Raw genomic sequence first — 25,590 nt, 5'->3', positions numbered from 1 at the left:
TTCCTAAGCATTTGTTTAGGATTACATATTTAGTTAAATAAAGCTGATAAAGCTTTGGAGCTGTGTCAACTTTGAAATTATAGACAATACCCACTCATTATCATGGTCTTCCTCTAACCAGGAATGTATTAATTTTAGCATGATTTCAATTTACACCCAATAAATGCGTATTGTGGGGAGCATTTCTGTTCGTGGAAATTTGTTCATTCTTGATGACCAGATGCTTCATTATAATATTGCCTTTGCTTCACAGATGGTAACAAAATGCTATAATCTCTGAACACAGGGAAAATCATGTTGAAGAACGTGAGCCCAATGAAAGACATGAACTATCAAACCACTGCAGTCATACGTTCTGAGAACAGATAAGCCAACAGGAGAAAAATAAACCCCTGCTTACTGATACAGAAAAGCTCAAACTACTTTTCAGTACATGAGGGCAATCAGTTAAATCAGTGGGAACAGTCCTTTGGTAGGCCCTGAAGATCTAACGGTAGATTCACATCGCTATACAATAACGATCATGAGAAAAGGATCTGAGAGCAGAATCTGGTCCTAAACAACCATAAATCTTATATAATAAAAAAGGGTCAAATACTGTTTTAAAATTAACTCATGCTGTTATATAATGTGAAAAATCGTAATTTTGAAAGGAAGGAGTGACTTGAAACATAGGCACAGCAGAGCTCTGCATATGTGTTGAAAGAAATTTCTCTATTGGCACTGTCCATCATAATTTTGACTGATGCAAAAATTATTGTCTTGTGCTTATTAATGACTAATAAGCTGGGGAAGTGCTTGAGGTAGGCCAGGCTAATTGTGACATGTCAGGTTATTGTGGAGCAATGAGATAAAATTATTTTAAGAGGCTAGCACAGGGACTGGCAACCTTTGGCACGCGGCTTGTCAGGGAAATCCACTGGCGGGCCGGGCCGGTTTGTTTACCTGCAGCGTCCGCAGGTTTTGCCGATCGCAGCTCCCACTGGCCGCGGGAAGCGGCATGGGCCGAGGGATGTGCTGGCCACTGCTTCCCGCAGCCCCCATTGGCCTGGAATGGCAAACCGCAGCCAGTGGGAGCTGCAATCGGCCAAACCTGCGGATACTGCAGGTAAACAAACTGTCCCGGCCCGCCAGTGGATTTCCCTGATAGGCTGCGTGCCAAAGGTTGCTGATCCCTGGGCTAGACTAATGATCTAGCAACATTGGAGTTTGGGTCCGAGAATCAGTTTTGAGCACCCCAAGGGAGCAGGGACAGAGGGTGGTCTTTACTTGGGAAAGAGGAATGTCTTGTATTTCTCTCCAGTGACTCCCTTTACCTAATTGAAGAAATGAAGCATTTCTCTCTAGATAGAGCTGCATCCAAGTCTCTGTGCTGGAAATAAGGACACAGTGATATTGGGCCTTTGGAGGGGTGGGGATGGCACGGGGAGAAAGATAGTTAAACCCAGAAAATGTTACAAATGTAAAGCTATTTCACAAATATCATATCTAATCTATGTATAATCTACACACACGATATATTAATCATATATAACCATATCTGCATATATATGTGTATACGTATATTAAAATTGAAACAGACCGCACAGAAAATATCTTGTGATACTGGGGTGTAGAAAGCTGAAGTAAAATTTAATCACATTTTATAAAAAAGAAAATGTTCACATGAATAAACACTGTACGCACGCGCGCATACCAGTTATGAGAAAGATAAACTATGTCACTGGTCTTTTGTGGGCCAGAGTGTATAATAATGATGAAGTCAGAACATCGAGAGCTTCATTGTCATTCTTATTGCATTGACAAGCTTCCTAATGTTGTAATTGTTTTTTTTTATTGTTGCCACCATACGACTCTCACTGCTCTGTCCTCAGATAGATGTGTTTATCTTGTTCCTATGAAAAAAAGTAATTTTGTATTTCAGCCTGTCATATTCTATTTGCACTTCACAAACACCTGCTGATAGAATATTAACAGAGGTACGAGGAAACATACAGCATTTTTCAGCCTGTAGTAAAAACATCTTAGTGGAGCAACTTATACAGTACTTGCAGAAAGTACAGATTTGATGCGATAACGGACAACAGAAAAATGCAAATCTCTATTAAACTGTTTTATTGCTCTGATGATTCTTTTCTATACCATCTTTGTTATTTTAAAAGAGAAATCATATTGACTTTGCTATATTTACTTGTAAATTTGCATTTGAAATAAGTTTTCATCTCAACCAGAAAATCTAACTTTGCTAATGGAAGGTGTGTGGCTAAATCTCCTGAAGGGCTTTGAAAATCTCAAAGGCCAAGAGTGAATAAATCCTCAGCCCTCTCCAGTCCCTTTATGCAGAAGACAGCCACAAGACTGTTTTCAGATGACCTCCTTGCAAGCTACGGCATAGGGGGCATGCCTATGGAGTGAGGCTGGGGACAGAAGGGGTGTGTTGGGTGAGGCTGGGCTGAAGCATGCAGTATTGTAGAGACTGCAGCGGTGCTGCACCTATATAGCAGACTCAGAAGGCCTGTTCAAATTACACCAAGGGTCTCTCCAGCTCCCAGAGAAATGAAGAAAGGATCAAAAGGGTGCAAATGTGGCTTAAAACTACCCCCTGTGCTGCACCTCTTAGAGGCACAACAAAGAATCTCATCCCAAGTCTTTTAAACTTTAAGGACAGAATCTACAATAGCAGTAACCTGTTATTTTCATTCTTTAAAACATAGTAATAACTGGGCCCCTCCCACAATGGCCTGCTGACCTGAGATGAGATTAGTGATATTCCTAAAAGGACAGTAGTTTCATAGTCAGGTATACATTCAGACAAAGATCTACAACATAGCCAGGTCTACACAATTTTGGTTCTTAAAGCTCCAAAATACCAATTTAAATAAAGAAAAATCAATCCAAACATTATTTGGCAGCATTGCAAAAGTGCAAGAAACTTGTAATATTACTCCTGGGGGAATTTCTGCACCACGGCACATGCACAGAATTCATGTCCCCCTCAGATTTCTTTGCTTCCCGGCAGAAAAATGAGTTTCTGACAGGGAAACAAAGGGAAGCTGCAAGAGTAGTCACACACCACTCCCTAGCTGTGCAGGTACATCATTTCAGGCACTCAGACCGCCGGCAGAGAGGTAAATGACTGCAGGGTTAGGGACACCCCAGCCAGTGGCTCCTACCCTAGGCTGGGATCAGCTGCTAGTCCCGGCTGGGCTGGAGGCAGGAGAGGATGGGACTTTCTCTTCCCCTGCAAGGAGTAACTGGGGCTGTGTCAGACCCACCCCCAAGAAACCTCCCCCAGTTGCAGGAAGCTCAGCATCCTCCCCTGCTTCCTGCCCCCAATGCTCCTCAACTGTGGGGGAAGGGGTCACTGTATGGGGAGCTGATTCCCCCATCCGCCCAACCCCCATGCATGCGGACGTCCCATACCCAGACACTCCCACCAAGCCTAATCCTGTATACCCAGAACCCCCTAGCCCTCCATACCCGAACCCTACCCCATTGAACCTCAACCCCTGCACCTGGAGCCGCCTGCAGCCAGACCATCTCCCACTGAGCTCCCTTCACTCAACCCCCCACCCTGACTTGCCCCACCCCCTGCACCACCCTGAGCCTCCACATCCAGACCCCCACGCCACTGACCCCCAATTAGCTGTGCCCAGACTCCCACCCCACCAAGCTCCACTCCCCCAGCACCCAGACCCCCCCTGCTGAGACCTTCACACCCAGATCCCTCCGCTGAGCGCCAAAACACTTTCACCTGGAAGCCCCTGCACAGTCCCATTGCCCTTGCACTTGGAACCTTCCCTGCAACGAGCCTCCAGATCCCCCTACACTTAGATCCCCCACTGAGCTGCCTGCACCCAGATTGTCCCACACAGAATCCTCTCACACCACACCTGGATTCCCCCCACACTGAGCCCCTCCACACTTGGATCCTGCCTGATTGAGCCTGCCTGCCCACACCTGGTGTGCTTGGCCCTCTGCGCCAAGGCCCCAGGGTATTTCTGCGGCAGGCCCAGGCCTTGTGCTGTGTCAGGTTTAGGTGCAGCCTCACCACTGAGTCGGTGTCCCCAGGGTGGATGGTGGGGAGGCTGCAGGATGATCTCCCACCTTCATGCAGCTAGTGGCCTGTGCTTCCCACTGCCAGGATGGAGCCTCTGCAATTATTTATTAACAAATAAAACTTGTAGAATTTTGCAGAATTTTAAAATATTGTGCGCAGAATTTTTTATATGTTGGTGCAGAATTCTCTCAGGAGTATAATATAATCATGTTGTTTAAAACGTCCGAGCAAACATGTTATTGCATTCTGAACAAGTTGTACATGGTGAAGCTGCCCTACCCTTCCTGTGAACGAATTACAATTAAGGTGCATGTCAGGATGGCATGTTTTACTACTGAGATGATTGTCACAAAATAAAATTGAGATGGATTGTCACAAAATAAAATTTGCATACACGATGCAAAACTGTACAACTGAAAAAAGCCCAACACTGCCTGACACAGAAAATGCAGAGCTGAAAGTTATGCCAGGTTTATGAACTCAATTCACTACATCCAAACACACACAACCTCTATCAACAAGCAGAGACACAAGTTTCTACCCAGCAGCAAGACTTCTGTTTTCCCAGGGATGAGGATGAAGCAGCTCTGATGCTTCCTTCTAGCAATATCCTCCAAGGCACAGGCTGAACTTGTAGGATCCACAGGGTAAGAGAAATCCATCTGTACATCAGCTCATACTTGGTACTCTATGCAGTATTAAGAGATTTCAGATACACACTCTGTTAACACGGGAAAGGAAAATATATATACTTGCAGAATGCACATATCAGATCCCTCAGTGATCACAGTGCTTTTAGTCAACACTGACTGACATCTTCTAGGCATGGATTATTCACATGGGAGGGCAGTTTCAGACACATCTGGAACATTCATCAAGCAACAACCTATGGCCACTTATATTAAGAGCCACTAAGACATTCACATGACAAAAACGGCCAGTTGATCTCACTCTAAAACCAGCATTTTTAGACCGGACAAGACTCATGACCCTGCTTAGCACAACTCCAAAGGAAAGCCAGAATGTAGACTGGAATCCACCAAAGTTCTCCCTGGCGTCCAACTGCACCTATTTTTAATGGGATTGGGGTGGACTACAAAATGACACATGCAAGAACACATTGATATATGATGCAGCTCTATTGCCTGCACAGGAGCTGCCTCAGAGATGTCTGATGGTTGGTTTTAAATCTGACATGAGGCACACTATATGAGGGTATCTGGATAAATGCAAACATAACTAATTATATTTTAAAAGGAAAGTGAAAGGGAGAAAACAAAAGGTAAACTTTTGTAATAACCACATATTAGGCCTTTTCCTAGATTCAGACCTTGGACTGGTTTAAATAAAATTGTTTTTTAAAAAACTATTAAGAAACAAATACTCTATATACACTACAGTTTAACAGCTGTTAATTACAGTAACTGGGAGTATCAGTGATGACTGGACTAAACAACTTGTACAGATTTCGTTCTGTCTTTAGCTTTTCATATTTTCAATGGCAAAAATAAGTGGTGAGGGGGCAGACTTTTACACTGATCTAAAACTTTTGTAACTGCACAGTTTTCACATTAATGCCAGACATTCTTGCTTTCTGTATCTCTTTCTACAAAAATCTGATTTTTAATAGAACGGCAAATCATTTTCTATTGTAAGAAATTATTTTAAAAATATCTACTAATAGGATTGACGGGCTTGAGTTTCAAGGTCAAGTTTGGAGTTCAAATTCCACAAGTGCATATGTGTAAATCAGGTGTGCACAAACACTAATGGCTAGTTAATAGGGCTGTCGATTAATTGCAGTTAACTCAGCGATTAAACTCAAAACAAATTAATTGCAATTAAAAAAATTAATGACAGTTTTGATCACACTGTTAGTACTGATTGTTACCTGTTCTTGAATATTCCATTATTTCCCAACATCCAAGAAACGCTCTACATATGTTTCAGAATAATGTCTCTCTTCAGTATGCGTTACTGTTAAAGCAAATGACTGCAATGTCCATCCAGTGTGCTGTGACTCCAAGATAGCTGTGATTGCTCAAGGATGTCCAGTGATCACCAGTCACCTAGTCAACTAGGGCATTTTTCAGAAGCTTCAACTTTATGGTCTTCTCGTTGTAATATGGGTCATGTATTCATGATGCAATGGCTTCTCCGGAGGGCAAGGTGTATGACTGACTGGAAGATGCAATTTGAACAACATCTCTCAGCCTTCTGTCGTTTACAATGTCGAGTGATCTGCAGTTCATAGCTATCCACTTTGCAATAGCATTGGTTAAGCTGTTGTACTTTCAGGATCATACAAGCCCCTGGATCAAACACACTCTGTAAGCGTACTGTTATGGCTGGTGGGATTCATTTGCTGTTGGTGGGTTATCTGTAGCGCAAGATCTGGAGGCGAAAGCATGTTTCGCATGTAGATGGTACTGAAGTACTTCTATAGGATTTATAGTATTTCTACATTTATTTGAGCATAAGCTTACCGATGAAGTGAGCTGTAGCTCACGAAAGCTTATGCTCAAATAAATTGGTTAGTCTCTAAGGTGCCAGAAGTACTCCTTTTCTTTTTGCGGATACAGACTAACACGGCTGCTACTCTGAACCCTTCGATAGTATTGGAACTTATCCCTGCAATAGCTACATATAACTATTTTTTTATCCGGTGCAATCAAAACTGTGATTAATCAAGACTAATTTTTTTTAAATCTCTTGATAGCCCTACTTATCAAGCTCAGTTTTGAAAAAAGTACTCTTTTTGCCTCCACTGTTCCCCTTGGAAGGCTGTTCCAGAACTTCTCTTCTCTGATGGTCAGAAACTTTCATCTAACTTCAAGCATAAACTTGTTGATGGCCAGTTTATATCCATTTGTTCTTGTACAACCACTGGCTCTTAACTTAAATAGCACATCTCTCTCACTGATATATTTATACAGAACAATCATATCACCCCTCAGCCTTTGTTTAGTTAGGCTAAATCAGCCAAAGTCCTTAAGTCTCCTCTTGTAAGGTAATTTCTCCATTCCTTTGATCATCCTAGCAGCCCTTCTCTGAACCTGTTCCAGTTTGAAATCGTCTTTGTTAAACATGGGAGACCAGAATTGCACCCAGTATTCCAGATGAGGTTTCATCAGAGCCTTGTACAATGGTAATAACACTTCCCTGTCTCTACTGGAAATACTTTGCCTGATGCATGCTAGGACTGAATTAGCCTTTTTCACAGCTGCATCACATTGGCAGCTCATAGTCATCAACCAAAACACTCCTTCGTTACTTCCAACTATTAAGTCCCCATGACCTTTCACCTTGCATTAGGCCTGTCAATTAAGGATTAAGTGACAGCATGATTAACGCGTAAATTTTTTTAATGTGTTAATTGGACTTCAGAGTCAGTGGGGCCGAAGGCTCACAGCCCGAGGGGGGCCGAAGGCCTGTGCCCCAAGAGGCTGAATGTAGGGGGATCACGATTTTTTTTTCTAGTGGGTGGGGTCATGATTTTTTTTTAAGTCCAATTGGGGTAGCCAGCATCAAAAGCTTGAGAAACACTGTCTACAGTTTTACATTGTTTTATTTTTGAATGCAGTTATGTTAAAAAAATTCTACATTTGTAAGTTGCACTTTCACAATAAAGAGATTGCACTACAGTACTTGTATGAGGTGAACTGAAATACTCTCTATTATCTTTTTCACAGTGCAAATATTTGTAATAAAAAATAATATGAAGTGAGCACTGTAACTTGGTATTTTGTTGTAACTGAAAATCAATATATTTGAAAATGTAGAAAACATCCAAATATTTCAATAAATGGTATTCTATTATTAACAGTATGATTAATCGCAATTCATTTTTTTAATCGCTTGACAGCCCTACTAGTTAGGTATCTAACTGGCCATTTGGATGTACACTTGTGGCATATTCACGTGCAAATTAGACCTGTGCATACTTTAAATGTTCAACTTTTCATTGCATTATTCACATTCTAATAATTAACACAGATGGATACTGCTGCCAAATCAGGTACCCAGTTGCCCATTGAACAAACTTTACAGAGTGTTCTACTGTGAAGAACCTTAAACATGGTACCTCTAGGCCGTGTGTGTTCTCAGAATATGTTTTTGCTACTTTTTATTCCTGTTAGCCCGTACAAATCTAAAGAAGAGTGAGCGGTATTCTGTGCTTTCTTGTGCATCAACGGAATTGTTAACCAGGTTCCAACTGCAGAGCAAAATTTTGCCCTAAGTCTAACGTATCAAATACTATTGAAAACCACTAGGTTGCAAAGATATGCTTAAGTACAAAGGGGCTGCACAGGTGCAGTTATCAGCTAAAGACAGAAGCTGATCTGACGAAACTTTGTTGCTGGTGGTTATACATCAGTAGGAAAGAACCTAGCAAGACTTTCCGATCTCAGGGTGAGTTTGTAGGGCTGGGAACTAAAAATCCATCATTTTATTTGTATGCCAATATGTCAAATTCAGTCATTTTTTGGAGCAATTTTAAAGAGTTTATAGACACAAGTAAACCCTTGGAAAAAATAACAGGACGCACAGCTGGCGTATATGAATGGAGTAATACTAAATAAGTGGCTTTCTACTTTTGGAATAATGACAGTATGAAGAGCCCTAAGAAAAAAATTTAAAGGATATACAAAGAATACTTACTTTAGATACAGAATTGCCCACATTTCCCTAACTGATACAGATGTTCATCAGAAAAGATTATGCTCACCATTCAGTTAGATGGCCGTGGGGCTAGAAAAGAATTGCTACATTAGTAGCAAAACTTTAAGACCACAGATATATGTACTAATTTGTACTGTTTGTTCTTGTGTACTAGGCCCTCTGCATATTTTATTCAATCTTTTATAAATTGATCCAATTTTCTCCTGAGCGACTGCTTTGCCTGTTCCGCTACCAAGGATAAATTGACAAAAATCAATTTAAGTTTTCTCATATTAAGGGGAGAAACACTATTTCCATAAGTGGAAATGGGAAACATGTTCTGTAGATGACAATATCTCTAGAGATGGAAAGTTTTAAAATAAGAAAAAAAACCAGCAGGACACAGAATAACTTGTACTATGATGGATTACATTAGACTGTCTAGATTACATTACACACAAATCATACATGAACACCTTCACTAAAGCAGGTTGGTTCTCTTATTGTAGCATATGGCTTTCATTTTATTATGCTACTTTCAGAAAAGCCAAACAAATGTGAAATTGTAAGTAATGCTGTCCTTTCCCCTGTATAATGATTAAATATTAGTCACAGGCTAGCAAATGCAAAATTTATTTCAACTGTACATAACAGATGTCCTTTTTTTTTTTTATAAAACAAAACACTTAATTGCTATATGCAACCACAAACAATAATAGGCATACTGTACAATACAATGCAACATTTAGATATACATCCAGTTTGTATTTTCAAAAGTCAGTCACCTACTAAAGATGGCTTTTCCCATTCACAAATGAAATGCACAATATATAGATCTGTCAATGTTTTACGTCACTATATACACATTACTGTGTTTTGGCAAGATTATGCAAAAAACACAATTAATATAGCTTGGTGTCAATTTATGTTAAATACTCATTTAATGGAAACACCATTTAAGCCACATGGAAAGGAGCTGACAATGGCTTAAACCTACCTTCTAATTCAGATTCTGCATTCTTTCAGTATAATACTAACTGTACACATATATTTTACAGAATTGCATAAACATAAGGTACTATTATTAGCATGACTAAAGTTCCACAAAAATAGAAACACTGAACCTTTGGACTGAATACCACCATTTTCACACTGGTATTTTTTAAGTTTCTTGCATTAATATTTCTGATTAGTTGACAATAGCTAATGATCTGTAACATTGAAAACACAGATATGATTTTTAATTCTGCAGTGATGTTGGCACTAAAGACCATCATCATAAAATAACATCATTCTGATGACAGTTAACGATTTAATTGCTACAATAATGAATGGTGGTAAACTGTCAAAGCTTTGGTGCATAGAAAGTCAATAAAATCTTCAGATCTGGGTAACAAAAGCATTATTTTGAGCGATAAAGGAAAGTTTAAGTGCAGCAACTATTTCAAAAACTCATAATATTTACAGTACATAATATATGTAACATAGTAGTATTATGTAAATGAACAGGCATTTAACCAATGCAGAAAAAACATCAATATTATTCCACCAGAACACTACTGCTTTAAAAGAAAAAATTAGGGGAAAAAATGACCCATGCTTTCAGCATTATAAATAGGAAGTGAATCCTCTATGTGACTGAAAATAAAAATGAAAGCTAAGTGGTTTACAGAGGTATTGTCTGATATAGCATGGAGTACATACACCATATATTTGTTCCCTCAGCAATTTTTCCTAGTTAATATTAGACACAGTGCATCCACGTACCTTGCTGCCACAAAGGGTCAATAAAATGACTAGGACAATAATAAACCCCTGAAATTTTTCTGATAAGCATCTCAATTTTCATTATCTAGAGTAACAAGTAGGTTATCAACACTAAAAATTGATAGAAGCAGTTCATATCCAAAACTTCACTAACACAACTTGTCCATTTTCACATCCTTGTGGGATCGTTCATGTGTAACCATTGGTTTCCTGCTTAAATCACCTGCAGGAGTTTACTATTGCCTCAGGGCTTGTAAACAGTGTGATCAAATTCCCAGGCAGCAACAATTGCACCTATCTTAATTTGTTCATATAGTGATATCAGAACACTGAGCACTGTACATATTTGAAAAAAAAAATACAGCACCCTGGAATTTTAAGGAAGGCAAAAAAACGTTATCGCTCTTTTAGGATGCGGCTGTTTTCTTAATGCTAATGTTAATAAGGATTTGGAATACAGAAAGGTTTTCATTTCAATTCCAATTATGTTATCCACAATACAGAACACAACTTTCCCCCACCAACGTCCCAGGTGCAGAATATACATTGTGTCACATTTGGAACTGAATATATAATGTGTCAAATTCAGTTCTGTGCAAAGCTAAAGTTACTCTGAATGAAGAGCTGGTTGCTGAAAACCAATGTGCTTATGAGAGCAATTACAAAACACAATAAATACATGTCTCAGATATATCCAAACTGTGAAAACCAAAGCCAGGCATTCTACTTTTAAGGAGTTCCTACAACCCAATTTTGACCACAATTATAGCGACAGTTTCAGATGCTGGATACTCAAGCTTTCATAACGGGAACCTTTCTGAATGGTTTTTTCCAGATTGGACTTTGTGGTTTTCATAGGGAAGGACCGATGATTTGTTGATAGTTGTGCATTTTACTAGGCAGGTCAGCGTCTAAAACCTGGAACCCTCCACACTATTACATACAGACAGTATGACTACTGGTAGAGTGAAACTATACACTGCATTTAACAACACAGACTTCCAGGTCTTTAAGACAACTGCTTAACTTGTGAAAAATGTATGATTCTTCACCCATGTCTAAGCAATGAAAAAAAAGACAGCAATATAAACATTTTCATAGATAATCAAACACTCTGCCATACAGATTGCCCAGATATAGGAGTATCTGAATAATTTTACAGTTCTTGTACTGCATATTTTAAAAATTATTTTCTCTTGTTCTCCCTGCTTTATACCTTGTGTTTATAATACATAGAAAACTAGACCACTATAAGGCTAAAGTAGTTCCATATTGCTGGCACTTAGCTCACAAACCAGTATGGTTTCAGTACAAAATACAAAAACGTGCTGTATCGGGGGGTGGGAGGAATTGTTGCTACACTGACCAAGTCAAAAAGCAGATTATTCATAGCTACAAATCAATGGCTGTCACTTTTAAAAAACCCTAAATGTATAATATCCTTAACAGGATATACACTCTCAATTTAGAATGACTGAATTGTATGTGTATTAAATTGGCAATAGAGCCTCCCACGAGGTACAATTGAAATATCAGAAACTCTCTCAAAAGTTGTTAAAATATCACATTGAAGAGACAAGGAACAGCAAGAAAACATCTAAGAAAAGCAGGCTGTGATACAACAAGCATTTGTTAAGAAAAGCTCAGAAGTGCATTAGTTCTGGTGAGAGATATATGAGCAACAGCTCTTACGAGATGTAGACCCCATTCTGTAACTATGGGCTGTCCATATACTGTCATAGTCAGAGTCTTCTGAGAGGTCTGAAGGCTCCAAACGAGAAAGGCTACTGCGACGACCCAAGGAGTCTAGACTTGATTGGTCATCATCAGCCAAGACGTGATTATGCATCAGGTCAGTGCCTTGCCATGCTAAGGATGTACAGGTGAAATGAAATGGTGGATGTGGATAGGCAGAGGTGGGATGAGGAGGGGAACGTAAGGAATAGCCACAACCAAAACACATGAAAACGAAAGCAAAAGGTGATGGGAAGAGAAGGAAAAGAGAAAATATTGTTAAAAAGGCAGCAAAGCTTTATTATTCTTATTTTTGGTTGGGTTTGATGTAAAAATTACACTTGGCATGTAATAACTTTTGAGCTGTCACAATCTAATTTTTTAATTTGTTTTAATTTTTGAGCAGTTTTATTGAACATATACGTCCTAACCTGAGTACCCCTGAGATGTTTTGATTATTATTATGAACAGGACAGTCAACTCTAGTTGACAGAGAAATTTGAAAGGGGAGGAACATTATATTAGCCCACAGCTACAACTTAGCTATAACAAATCAATTGGAAATCTTTTTACAAAATGCAAAGTTGATAGGGCTAATCAATGCAAGCCACAGTAGTTATCTCAAATCAACTCCAAAATACTTTAAAATATTTTAGAGACTTACTGTACTATTTCCAGTTACCTCCCTGCCAAGATTAGCTATCCACAGTAGTCATTTTCATGACTGTGTCTAAACTTACCTTCTCGATATAATCACTGTAAAATGTTTACGGTGAACAAGGGGGTGTAAAAATGATTTCTCTCTTCTATTTCTATTTGGAAGCTGGGTTTTTGCTTATGAAAGGTAAATGCCTGGAGATATTTGGAAACAAATGGTAGGTGGCCATATTGTGAGCTACTACACACATTGTGTTACTAATGATGTTAAACCGTTATCTAGAGAACTAACCTATTTTTCTGAGAGCAAGGAATGCACAGCAAAAGATGAGATTTATAAGAAGGGAAAGCCCCAACCTTCATTCTCTTCTCTTCATTCTATTGCCCCATAATCTCTCCAGATTTAAAAAACAAACAAACCTCTTTTCCCCCAAGTAGTAACAAAAAGCTGCTGTCCCACCTCTCATGCCACTGCCTTCCAATCCACTGGTGCCCTAGCTGTGCTGAATTTGCACTTCCAAAAGCAGCACCTCCTGGATGCCAGACAGAAGGTGCTACTAGCAGAATTGCCAAATCAGCACCATGAGGGACAGGCAGAATGTGAACACAGAGGTAAGAAAGGGGTACAAAAAGAACATGACAATTTTAATAAAGTGTCTGGTAATTTTTGAAATGCACTGCTACTCTTACAGAAACAATCCCAACACCAAATGGAGTTTTTCCACCTCTGATGGAAAGCTAGACATGGAATGGTAGAAAACCTAAAATTTTAATGCCAATACCCAGCCTTTACAACAGAAGAGGCCGTGCATGTAACTGATACTTCAGTTGTTTCTTAGTGCGGTTAAATGCAAATAAAAGCTGTTGATTTTTGATGTATGTAATGATATCTACTGCACTATGTATATTTCTTAAATATACATAGAAAGGGAAAAATAGGGGGAAAAAAGCAAAAATATACTTCGCATCAGTGGTATGTTTCTGTGTACACACACAACTGCATAATTAAAAATTAAATGTTTCACAAACCATTTCTTGTCACATTATCTTTGAAAAATGATCACCACCAACTGAGCATAGTTGTGACATTTAAAATAGCAATAATTTAATTTAGCCTTATTTTGTTCCATAATTTGTCTTTAGAATTTTAAACAGTAAACTTGTTTCTTTCATTTTTACCAGGTAAGCCACAATAAAACAGAATGATCATAGGGCTAAAATCAAATTTGTGGAAACTGAAACCGGTCCAAAACAGGGATGAGCTAACAAATTACTTCAATTTTATCACCTTGAAGACTTAGAACTTGATAAAATGGATCACAAAGACAGACCTGAAGACCTTTTCATACACATTTTAGCTTGAAACAAAGTAAATGAAAATAAAAAATATACATAAAATAACCTTGCAATAAATTCTTCCTTCATACAAAGAGCCAAATTCTAATATTAAGTATATTTGCATGCAAAGTAGGATTTTTCAAGGTGATGAGAAGGCAGGCAACTGCACACATGTTAAAGAATTTGTGCACTAAATTTCCAGTCATATTTTTTGACTTTCCAATTGCCAGTCTAAAATGTTTTTGCTTGGAAATGAAGTATGCACAAAAAACTGTTTTGGTAATAAACACTGACAAATACTTGGAAATTAAACAATTTAAATGGACAATGAATTATTTACAATGTCCACACTAATAATTGCTGACAACAATAAAAACAATAACTATCTCAGGATCATTTTACAGCATACCAGAGGTATAATTCCTAAACAAGGTTTATATTCAATGGCAAAACTGTGCAAATTGGAGCAAACTGAACAGCATGCTCTCCTCCCTTACATAAATGTAACACATGCTGGTGGATTCCCCTGCTATGTGGAGTGTTTTACTTACAACACAAAGGACCTCCACAACTGCAGCCTTGTTTTAGATTAAGCGAGGATGTGCGTTGTAAGTACCAATCAGCTGATTGCAAATTTGAAAAACTGAGAATGGCAACCTTACCCAAGACAGAGATCTAAGAAAATTAACAGTTGCTCCCTGAAATTATTATAAGAGAGGATTAAAATTTGTAATAATAAATATTTAACAGCTAGTGGCAAGGAAAACTTTATATGCCCCATTTACCCTTCCACAATAGGAGCGAAGGTTTCTCAGAACCCCTTGAGCAAACCATGTATCTTGTTGAACAGAACCCTCATAGGCATAAAGCAGATATAGCTAAACCTAAAATGAATATTGCTCTTCCATTTACCTCTGCACTTACCATTTTCTCTCTGAGAAAGTGTATTACAAGTGTCATTAAATCCAGACACTTCCCAGTCCTTGCTGACGCTTGATACAGGTTTCATACCATGGCAAATTTAGTAATATGGATTATATTCACCAAAACTGGACCTCAAGCAGGGCTTCTGATGCTCTAAGTAGAGTGCCCAAGCACCCCACACCGAGACCCACTCCAAAGGCTGATTTTCTTAGGACACATCCCGTTATTTGTAGTGTTGGAACCCACCATTGTTTTTGTTATGTATCTAAATAGCATTTTGGTTAATTATTTTAGCCTTTTCTAACTTACTTGAATTTAGTGTTTGGCGTGTTTTGGCACTTGTGCAGTATGCTTCAATGACCTTAAGAATCTGAGCATCTTCTTCCAATGCAGCTGTACCTGAAGTCAACAGAAAAATAAACCTTTACCATGGCTCTAGTTAAGTCAGTCATGTAACTGTAAAGTCGTTTTAAGCCGAGAGACAAGTACCAGATAATTCAACTACGGTTCAACTCAGTGAGTCTATTTATCACCACCCTGAACTACCCCCACAAATTGTAGATGATACCTTAATCTATATTCAGGAGTGAGTTTCAATGAGCGAAAAGTAAAGAGTTTTAAAAAACAAATATATACTTAAATATTATAATAAAATGTATTGAAAAACACCTCAAAACTGAGCAATTAAGCCAAACCTAAAGAAGGTTTCCGAATATTTTAAAACTGCCCCTTTCTGTTTCTTTTCAAAGAGAGCTATGTGGAATATAAGTGTTTCAGAGAAGCATGACTTCCCTCTATGGTATAGTGCAAACCGCAATCAGACATAAAAAGTACACCCAAACAGTTATTAGTTGCACCTTAATTCATATCACAGTTTAATTAGAGAAACACAAGGAATGGAATATTATCTTCTAGCAAATAAATAAGAGCATCATGTAGTTCAACAACTAAGTCTTTATTAAGGTTCACAAGTGATACAAACATACAGTTTTTCCATACCAATACTATGAAAGGAAATCCAGAAATCTGAAAATTAAACTCAGCATAATATTACAACATATACTGTTGTACAATTTCAGCCTTGTGTCCATCAGGAAAAATGCCACTTACCGTATGAGTACTTCTGTGAAATTTGACAGCATTTGACAGCTATTTTCAGACTGTGTTAAGTGAAGCCTGTAGGTTTCTTAGCAGAGCTTAGAGCAGGGAAAACATTCCAGACACAAAATTCTAAGAATATTTGCTTTGGAGTTAATTAAAAAAAAACCCATGTGAAGCTAAATCTGTTCCTCCTGGGTTTCAACTAGATCCTTTTATCAAAGTTGCTTCAGCTAAGAACAGGGTGTGAAATCTTGACCACAATTTAAGTAAATGGGAGTTTTTAGTCTCGACTTCAATGGAGCCAGAATTTCACCAAGGTTGGTTGGTTTGTTTTTAAATTTCCATCTGTTTTTTCCCATCCCCACAAAGCTTTATATACCATTGGCCTTGAAGATTTTCACTGAGGACATCTGAAGGTCTTTCAAAGTCAGCAAGTAACACAATCTTCTCCCAGCAGGCAAGACAGCCAGAAATCCCATTTTTATTTTCAAGTATTTATGATCACAACCAAACAGATACTCTACAGAATATCCACCAGTGATGACTGTTTGCAAACACCACTAATAAGAGCTCATAGCAACATGATGGTCTTCCAATAATGTTTAAGATGTCCAAACATTTCCCACCTATTCCAGAACTATTTCCTTTTTTAAATAAATGCAAAAATCTGTCAGCAAAGTAACTCCTCTAGGCAGGATGTAACACCAGTGTACTGTTCAGTACAGTAGAGCTAGAGAACTAGTAATTACATAGGCATTAACTTTCTTACATTATACCCAGGTCCATGGAAGTATTTGGTTGGTATATCTCACGTATCTGATTTATTTGTTCAAAGCGTAATTAACACAGAAGGACAAAGATGACTAATTACTGAAACACTGGAAAAAGAAAGATGAGTATCTGGCAGCATCAGTGAAGTTATTCAAGTAAGTAAAAGTCACTGCAAACAAAGTCATCAAGTTTCCCTTTCAGCAGAGAAGCCATCCTTTACATCAAAAGTGCTGACAACTGTAATTTTGAAAAGATATCCTTCAATTAAAAAAATAAGTTTATTTCATCTTTCTTTGAAACTAAACAATAGCTCCTGTTAGTGCATGTGCTTTGATCATCTCTCAGGCTGCAGGTGTTTGCTTGGTATCTTGGAGAAGTGGAATGAAACTGCAACTGCATGCTGGTGATTACTGAAGTTCCACACGAATATCTGATGGGATCTGTTGTACTGGGACTACATGGAAGCAGTTTCTTTACTACTTAATTGATCTCCATTGGTTAGAATACATCAAATTCAGCATTGTTTCTCAACATTGCTTCATTTCTATTCCTAATTATAGAAGCTGTGATAGATTAAAACATTTGTATTTCAGCAGTTGCTGAAATTAAAAGATGGTCAGATTAGTAGCGAACTGTTTGTTTTTCGGTTCTATTCTATCCTTTCTTCCATATTTTAATTCTTTATTTCTCACATTCTCCTCAAATAATCAAGTTTGTGACATAACTGCTTTTAAATGGCATAAAAGTGAAACACAAAGGCATTTTAAGATCACAGATCCATTTCCCGCCCCCATCAGCCCATCTGTAACCATCATACCACTCATTTAAAAGGCATAGTAATGAAAACGATGTTACAGTTGTTTTTAAATTGAGTGGCTTCTGCACCTCTAACTAGCCCACTGTATCAATTAGTACTAGTAATTAATATTTTATTACTGGGAAGCAGTATTAAGCTCTACAATCTTTAAGATAAACACTTAAAGGAAGTATGCTTTGTAAATTTAAAGAGTAACAAGAAAAATGGTCTAATGTAATTATGTTGTATAGGTCCTTTAAAATGGATTTAAAATAAAAATATCAGTAAAGATATACAATTCACTTGGATAAAAATGCCATTGCTGTGTGTTGCTGGAACAGAACAAAACTGTCACATTAAAGAAAGAGCTTCTGTTGCACTTACCTATTATTCAGCAGAATCTGATAAAAAAGATTTCCCCAAATGTTCTCTTCTGTGATTGGGGACGACGAGAGAACTAAAACAGCACCAACTTATTTTGTACTATAGGGAACCATTACTCTCTTTTGTTTTGAAGATTTTGAGAGGACAGTAGATTTAAATAAAAAGGAATGCCTCTTATTTGATCAGTCCAGAATGAAAGTCTTGTGAAGATGCGGAATGGATAAAACAAATCTTTTTTTTAACAATATCAAATAGAAAGTCTAAATACTAAGATGGGTGAAATTGAGTGTCTAGTATTGAATGAGGCTATTGATTATAATAGTCATCACAGAAACTTGGTGGAATGACAATTAATGGGAATTGGTGATATCAGGGTAGAAAATATATAGAAATAACTGAGTAGGTCACGCTGGTAGGGGGAAGACTGGCACTATATGTGAAAGAAAAAATATAGAGTCAACTATAATAAAAATCTTAAACGAATCAAACTTTCCCACAGAATCTCTATGTATAGACATTCCATGCTTGAATAATAATAAAACAGCAGGAATATACTCCCAAACACCTGACCAAGATGGTAACAGTGACTGTATAATGTCTCTGACATTAGAGAGAGACTATAAAACCAGAAAACCCAATAATAATGGGGGATTTAACTATGCCCATAGTGACTGGGTAAATGTCACCTCATGACGAGATGCAGAGATAAAATTTATGGACACCATTAATGACTGCTTCTTGGAGCAGCAAGTCCTGGAACCCACAAGAGGAGAGGCAGTTCTTGATTTAGTCCTAACTGCAGCACAGGATCTGGTCCAAGAAGTGAATATAGCTGAATCGCTCGGTAACAGTGACCATAATGTAATTAAATTTAACATCCTTGTAGGGATGAAAATACCACAGAAATCCACCACAGTAGCATTTAACTTCAAAGAGAAAAATACACAAAAATGAAGAGTCTTGTTAAACAGAAATTAAAAGGAACAGTCACAAAAGTGAAAGGAAGCTGCAGGGAAACTATTTATAAACACCGTAACAGAGGCTCAAACTATACGTATATGCCAAATAATAATAAAAACAGTAAGAGGACCAAAAATGCCACCATTATTAAACAGCAGAGTAAAAGAGGCGGTTAGAGACAAAAAGGCATCCTTTAAAAACTGGAAGTCAAATCCTACTGAGGAAAATAGAAAGGAGCATAAACTCTGGCAAGTCTAATTAGGCAGGCCAAAAATGAATTTGAAGAGCAACTTAGCAAAAAGCAAACTAACAGCAATTTTTTTTTTAAGTACATCAGAAGCAGGAAGCCACAATCAGTGGGGCCACTTCATGATCGAGATGCTAAAGGAGCATTCAAGAAAGATAAGGCCATTGTGGAGAAGCTAAATGAATTCTTTGCATCGGTCTTCACTGAAGAGGATGTGAGGGGAATTCTCACACCCAAATCATTCTTTTTAGGCAACAAATCTGAGGAAGTGTCCCAGACTGAGGCATCGGTAGAGCAGATTTTGGAATGAACTGATAAACTGAACAGTAATAAGTCCCAGGACCAGATGTGATTCACCCAAGAAATATGAAGGAACTCAAATATGAAACTGCAGAACTACCAACTGTGGTTTGTAACCTATTGCTTAAATCAGCCTCTGTTCCAGGTGACTGAAGAGTAGCTAACGTAACGCCGATTTAAGAAAAGGCTTCAGACATTACATTACAGGCTGGTAAGACTAACTTCAGTTCCAGGCAAATTGGTTGAAACTATGGTAAAGAACAGAATTATCAGACACACAGATGAATATGACTTGTTGGGAAAGAGTCAACACAGCTTTTGTAAAGGGAAATCATTCCTCACCAATCTATTAGAATTGTTTGAGGGGGTCAACAAGCATGTGGACAAGGGTGATCCAGTTTCTGGACTTTCAGAAAGCCTTTGACTCCAAAGGCTCTTAAGCAAAGTAAGCAGTCCTGGGATCAGAGGGAAGGTCCTCTCATGGATCAGTAACTGGTTAAAAAGATAGGAAACAAAGGGCATTAATAAATGATCAGTTTTCTCAATGAAAAGAGTTAAATAAGGATCTATACTGTGACCTGTGCTGTTCAACATATTCATAAATGATTTGGAAAAGTGAGTGACCACTGAGGTGTCAAAATTTGCAGATGATACAAAATTACTCGAGATAGTTAACTCCAAAGCTCACTGCAGAGAGTTACAAAGGGATCTCACAGAACTGGGTGACAGAGCAACAAAATGGCAGATGAAATTCAATGTTGAGAAATACAAAGTAATGCACACTGAAAAAAATAATCCCAACTAAACAGACAAAATGTTGTGGTCAAGAAAGAGATCTTGGTATCATTATGGAAACTCTGAAAATACCAGCTCAGGGTGCAGCAGCAGTCAAAAAAGGAAGTATTAGGAAAGGGATAGATAATAAGACAGAAACGATCATAATGCCATTGTATAAATCCATAGTACGCCCACACCCTGGTGCACAGTTCTGGTCACTCCATCTTGAAAAAGATGTATTAGAATTGGAACATGTATAGAGAAGAACAACAAAAATAATTAGCAGCTTTCATATGAGGAAAGATTAAAAAGACTGACCGTTCAGTTTAGAAAAGAAACAACTGAGGGGGGAGATGATAGAGGTCCATAAAATCATGACTGGTGTGGAGAAAGTGAATAGGGAAGTGTTATTTACCCCTTCACCTTACACAAGAACCAGGGGTCACCCAATGAAATGAATAGGCAGCAGGTTTAAAACAAACAGAAGGAAGTACTTCTTCACACAACGCCCAGTAAACCTGTGGAACTCATTGCCAAGGCCAAATATATAACTGGGTTCAAAAAAAGAACTGGTTAAGTTCATGGAGGACAAGTCCATCAATGGCTATTAGCCAAGACTGATGGGTCACTAACTTCTGAGTCCCAGAAGCTGGTACTGGATGACAGTGTATGGATCACTTGATAAACGTCTTGTTCTGTTTGTTCCCTCTGAAGCATCCAGCACTGGCCACTGTCAGAAGACAGGACACTGGGCTTCATGGACCCACTGATCTGACCCGCTATGGCTGTTCTTATGTTCTTAAAATGGAAAGACAGAAGGAAAAGAAAAGGAGTACTTGTGGCACCTTAGAGACTAACAAATTTATTTGAGCATAAGCTTTTGTGAGCTTCAGCTCACTTCATCGGATGCATTCAGTGGAAAAAGAATCGCTTTTAAAGAAGAAAATATTGTGGTCAAATGATGACCATTGTATATTATAATCTGTTTCAGACTTCGTAAATTTTCAAACAACATTTTTTTCCCCATGAATCAAAAATTATATTCAAAACCTATATCCCAATATTTTCAAATTTGGTTAATTACTGTATAGCATCAAATGCCATATTAAAGCACCTAAACAAACAATGGCTTGGATATTCAGAGTTGCAAAGGCATTCTTACTGCTCCCCTTCAAATACTGAAGTGTTGGCCAGAGTATTTAGTTTCCTAAACTCCCAACAAGTTTCTTTTAACTTGCTTAATAAAATTACACTAAAACTACTTCAAACAAACTCACACAATGTGAATTCCTTCAAGGGCCGGGTATATGCTGTATCCAGTTACATCCACCACAGAACGTAACAACAAAACTAACTTTTAAATATTTTATTGGGCCAATCTGTATTAAGGACATTGAAAAGATGTCTTGGTATGATGTAGAATACAACTCATTGGTAATTGGTTTAAAAGGAAGGAACAAGTTTCTTCATGGGAGGCCCTGTATCTGTGCTTGGTAACAAGTTCCTTTCTTGAGGAGGCCTTATGTCTTCTCCACTGTCTTTCATTCCATCTATATGCAAGGTTCTAGTGAGAGGGATGCTTGCTTATGCAGCTGGCACATTAATAACAAACAACCCAAGCTTTATAGCCCAACTGTGTCATGCAAGTAAACTTGATATGGACAAGTCAGCTATCCACATATTACTCAACTAAAGTTTCCATCAACATATGTGTAAACAACAAATCATTCCCTTCACTAACTTAAGTTCCTGCCATCAGAAATCCATAGCACATCCTAGGGAAAGAGAAAGCTCCCACGGTAGGTCAGCAAGTGGTGTCTGTGACGTTGCACTCCATATGCTTTATGAAAATATGCTTATGAATGTAAATATGATGTAACTGGAATATGATTTATGCAAAAGGTCTCTTGTAAGGTATCATTACAAAGCTTATAATCTACTAAATTTGTTCATCCTATTTATCTGCATGTATTATTTCTATGTCTGAAGTTAGGAGAATAAGATATAAACTTGTATTACTAATGTAAACATATTAAGTGGAAGCCATTAAGGGTGCTTCAGAATCAATGAACGGTAAATGGCTCTGTTTACTTACAAACCTTCCTGGGTACCGTGGGCCAGCCCAGGAAGAATGGAGGCTGGGGTCTCACAGTACATGTGACCATGTCACCTGATACTGGAATCCATCTTAAATCTGGAATTTTTTCATTTAGAAGGAGGGGTGGGGACCCAGAGAGAAAAGATTCCCACCTTGTGCCAAAGATATAAAATGGGGTGGACCAGGACAAAGAGGTGGTCAGTCATGAGAAAGCCCCTGCTTACAACCTAGGATGTCTGCTGGAACTAACAAGGACTGTACCAGGGGAAAGGATTGGGCCCAGACTAGGAAGGAGTCTAGTCTGTGAAAGAAGCTTATTGGAACATTTCTGAGGGTGAGATATTACCTGTAATCAGTTTCTTAATGTATTTGGCTTAGACTTGCGTGTTTTTGCTTTATTTTTCTTGGTGACTTACTTTGTCCTGTCTGTTATTACTTGAAACCACTTAAATCCTACTTTTTATACCTAATAAAATCTCTTTTGTTCATTAATGAACCCAGAGTAAGTGATTAATAGCTGGGGGAGCAAATAGCTGTGCATCTCTCTCTATCAGTCTAATAGAGGGCGGACAATTTATTAATTTACCCTGTATGAGCTTTATACAGAGTAAAATGGATTTATTTAGGGTTTGGATCCCATTGGGAGCTGGGTGTCTGGAGATAAGTACCCTGCTGAGCTGTTTTCAGTTAAGTCTGCAGCTTTGGGGGCATGGACCAGCCCCTGGGTCTCTGTTGCAGCAGGCTAGTGTGTCTGGCTCAACAAGACAGGGTTCTGGAAGTCCCAAGCTGGCAGGGAAAACGGGCTCAAAGGTAATTTCAGCACATCAGGTGACAGTCCCAAGGGGATCTCTGTGACCGAACCTGTCACAGTGTCATGGGAAAAATTCCTTCTCAACTCAAAGTATGGTGATTCTTTATGACAGCATTCACTATGTGCTTCACATGTTCCACAAACTCAAGATAGACAGGTCTCTGTTCTAAGGAGCCGACAATTTAAGGATACAGAAGTAGACAAAAACTGAGGAAAGCGAATGTGGTTTTGAGTACATGAACTAGATCAATCTAAATGGCTTATTTATTTTAAGTGCCACACAGACCCCTGTTATCACAATTGTTACTTATCCGTGAGCACATGTGAATCAGGACATATTAGTACACACTAAATAGACAGAACTGGACTGAAGTTAAGACAGCAGAATACAAACTGTTTCCCCCCTGGATAACACAGTTATTAATACTTGTCTTTTCTTTCATCCTTCCTATTTCCCCCACACTTCTATTATACTGCCAGTGCTCCCTCTATACTTGCTTAAGCTTTTGTACTTTATGGTATTTTTTTAATCTATAAACTCATCTTGTTACTTGGAAACTTCTCTAGCTTTGTCTTATAGCCTATGGAACACGAAAGTCCAGATCTTTCACTGACCTCTGTCACAAATAAATGACATACAGAAAATACCCTGTTTCTAAGGAAATATCAGTACAGTTGTTAGAGCTAAAAAATGACCTACCCCAACAGATCTCAGTGTCAGTACCTAGAGAAAGTTAAAAATGGCAATTTTCAATGGGGAAAAAAAAATTAAAATACCATCCATTTCTCTGAAACTTTCTTTTATATACACTGGCACCTTATGAATATGCTGATATTTATTCAGTCTCACTTACTTTTTCTCAGTGCAAACTCTTCGTCTGATGGCTTCCGTTCAGGCTTGCGCTTAGGAAGCAGCTTTTTCATGGTTTTAGGGCTTTTACTGAGATCCTGGGTGAAAAGAAAAGAAAAAATAAAGCTTCTTTTTTTAAAAAAAAAATTCCAAATGCTGAAATTTTAATTTCTGTTAAGTAGCTGTTAACTGTAAAAATCTTACAAAGCTACAAAAAATGTTGCTGGCTGATATTATTTTTGGCATATTTCAAGTTTACTTGAATCCACTTATTCCCCCAACCCCATTGGCTGTTTGCATGTTAATCTTCTAGTCCAGGAGCAGGCAAACTTTTTGGCTTGAGGGCCACATCGGGTTTCTGAAATTGTATGGAGGCCCGGTTAGGGGAGGCTGTGCCTCCCCAAACAGCAGGCCCCTGCCCCCTATCCGACCCCTTTTCTTCTTCCCCCCTGATGGCCCCCCCCCAGGACTCCTGCCCCATCTAACCCCCACTTTCTCCGGCCCCTGACGACCCCCCCGGAACCCATCCACCCCTCCCTGTCCCCTGACCGCTCCCAGACCCTCCGACTCGGACTGCTCCCCACTGCCCCATCCAACCCCTCCTCTCATTCCTGACTGCACCTCCTGGGACCCCTGCCCCATCCAACCCCTTCTCCCTGACCGCCCCCGGTACCGCTGCCCCTGACTGCCCCCCGCCACTCCATCCAACCCCCCCTCCTTCCTGACTGCCCCCCGGGGACCCCTGCCCTCCTTCAACCCCCCGTTCCACGCCCTCTGACTGCCCCTACCCCTATCCACACATCCCCCCGACCACCATCCCAAAGTCCCCTGCCCTCTATCCAACCCCCCCTGCCCCCTTACCGCGCTGCCTGGAGCACCGGTGACTGGCGGTGCTACAGCCACGCTGCCCAGAGCACCAGGACAGGCAGCCGTGCCGTGCCGCCCCGCTGGAGCCAGCCACGCCACCGCACAGCACAGAGCACCGGGTTAGGCCGCGGCTCTGCAGCTGCGCTGCCCGATAAGAGCTCACAGCCCCGCCGCCCAGAGCACTGCACCAGCGGCACAGTGAGCTGAGGCTGCGGAGACAGCAGGGGAGGGGCCGGGGTCTAGCCTCCCAGGCCAGGAGCTCAGGGGCCGGGCAGGAGGGTCCCACGGGCCGGATGCAGCCCACAGGCCGTAGTTTGCCCACCTCTGTTCTAGTCTTATTAACAGAAATACACAGCAATGCTGCTGTAAGTATGCAGGCTGTCTGGGAGCTAGAGCGAAGGGAACAATGGCAAGCGGGACACAATCAAAGTATTTTTCTTAACTTTTGAGGGGTAAACCCATCATATTTAGAAGCAGATAAAATAA

General features: G+C 39.3%; 1 protein-coding gene across 5 annotated transcripts in view; it reads right to left on the bottom strand.

The window, feature by feature from the left end:
• Positions 1–25,590, bottom strand: part of ARHGEF7 (Rho guanine nucleotide exchange factor 7) — a 202,299-nt gene that overhangs the window by 9,314 nt on the left and 167,395 nt on the right. For 4 of the 5 annotated variants that reach the window (XM_084638279.1, XM_084638278.1, XM_084638281.1 and 1 more), the window contains 2 exons: positions 24,242–24,335; positions 15,452–15,541 (listed from right to left, as the gene is read on the bottom strand). In XM_084638279.1, the coding sequence (XP_084494405.1) occupies positions 15,452–15,541; positions 24,242–24,335 (184 nt within the window). Of the gene's footprint in view, positions 1–12,181; positions 12,359–15,451; positions 15,542–24,241; positions 24,336–25,590 lie in introns of all 5 variants that reach the window. The other variant, XM_084638282.1, reaches the window with a different exon arrangement.

The sequence above is a fragment of the Lepidochelys olivacea genome, assembly GCF_965140295.1.
Source record: "Lepidochelys olivacea isolate rLepOli2 genome assembly, chromosome: 1".
Taxonomy (NCBI): Eukaryota; Metazoa; Chordata; order Testudines; family Cheloniidae; genus Lepidochelys; species Lepidochelys olivacea.
This window is presented reverse-complemented; position numbering and strand designations above follow the sequence as displayed.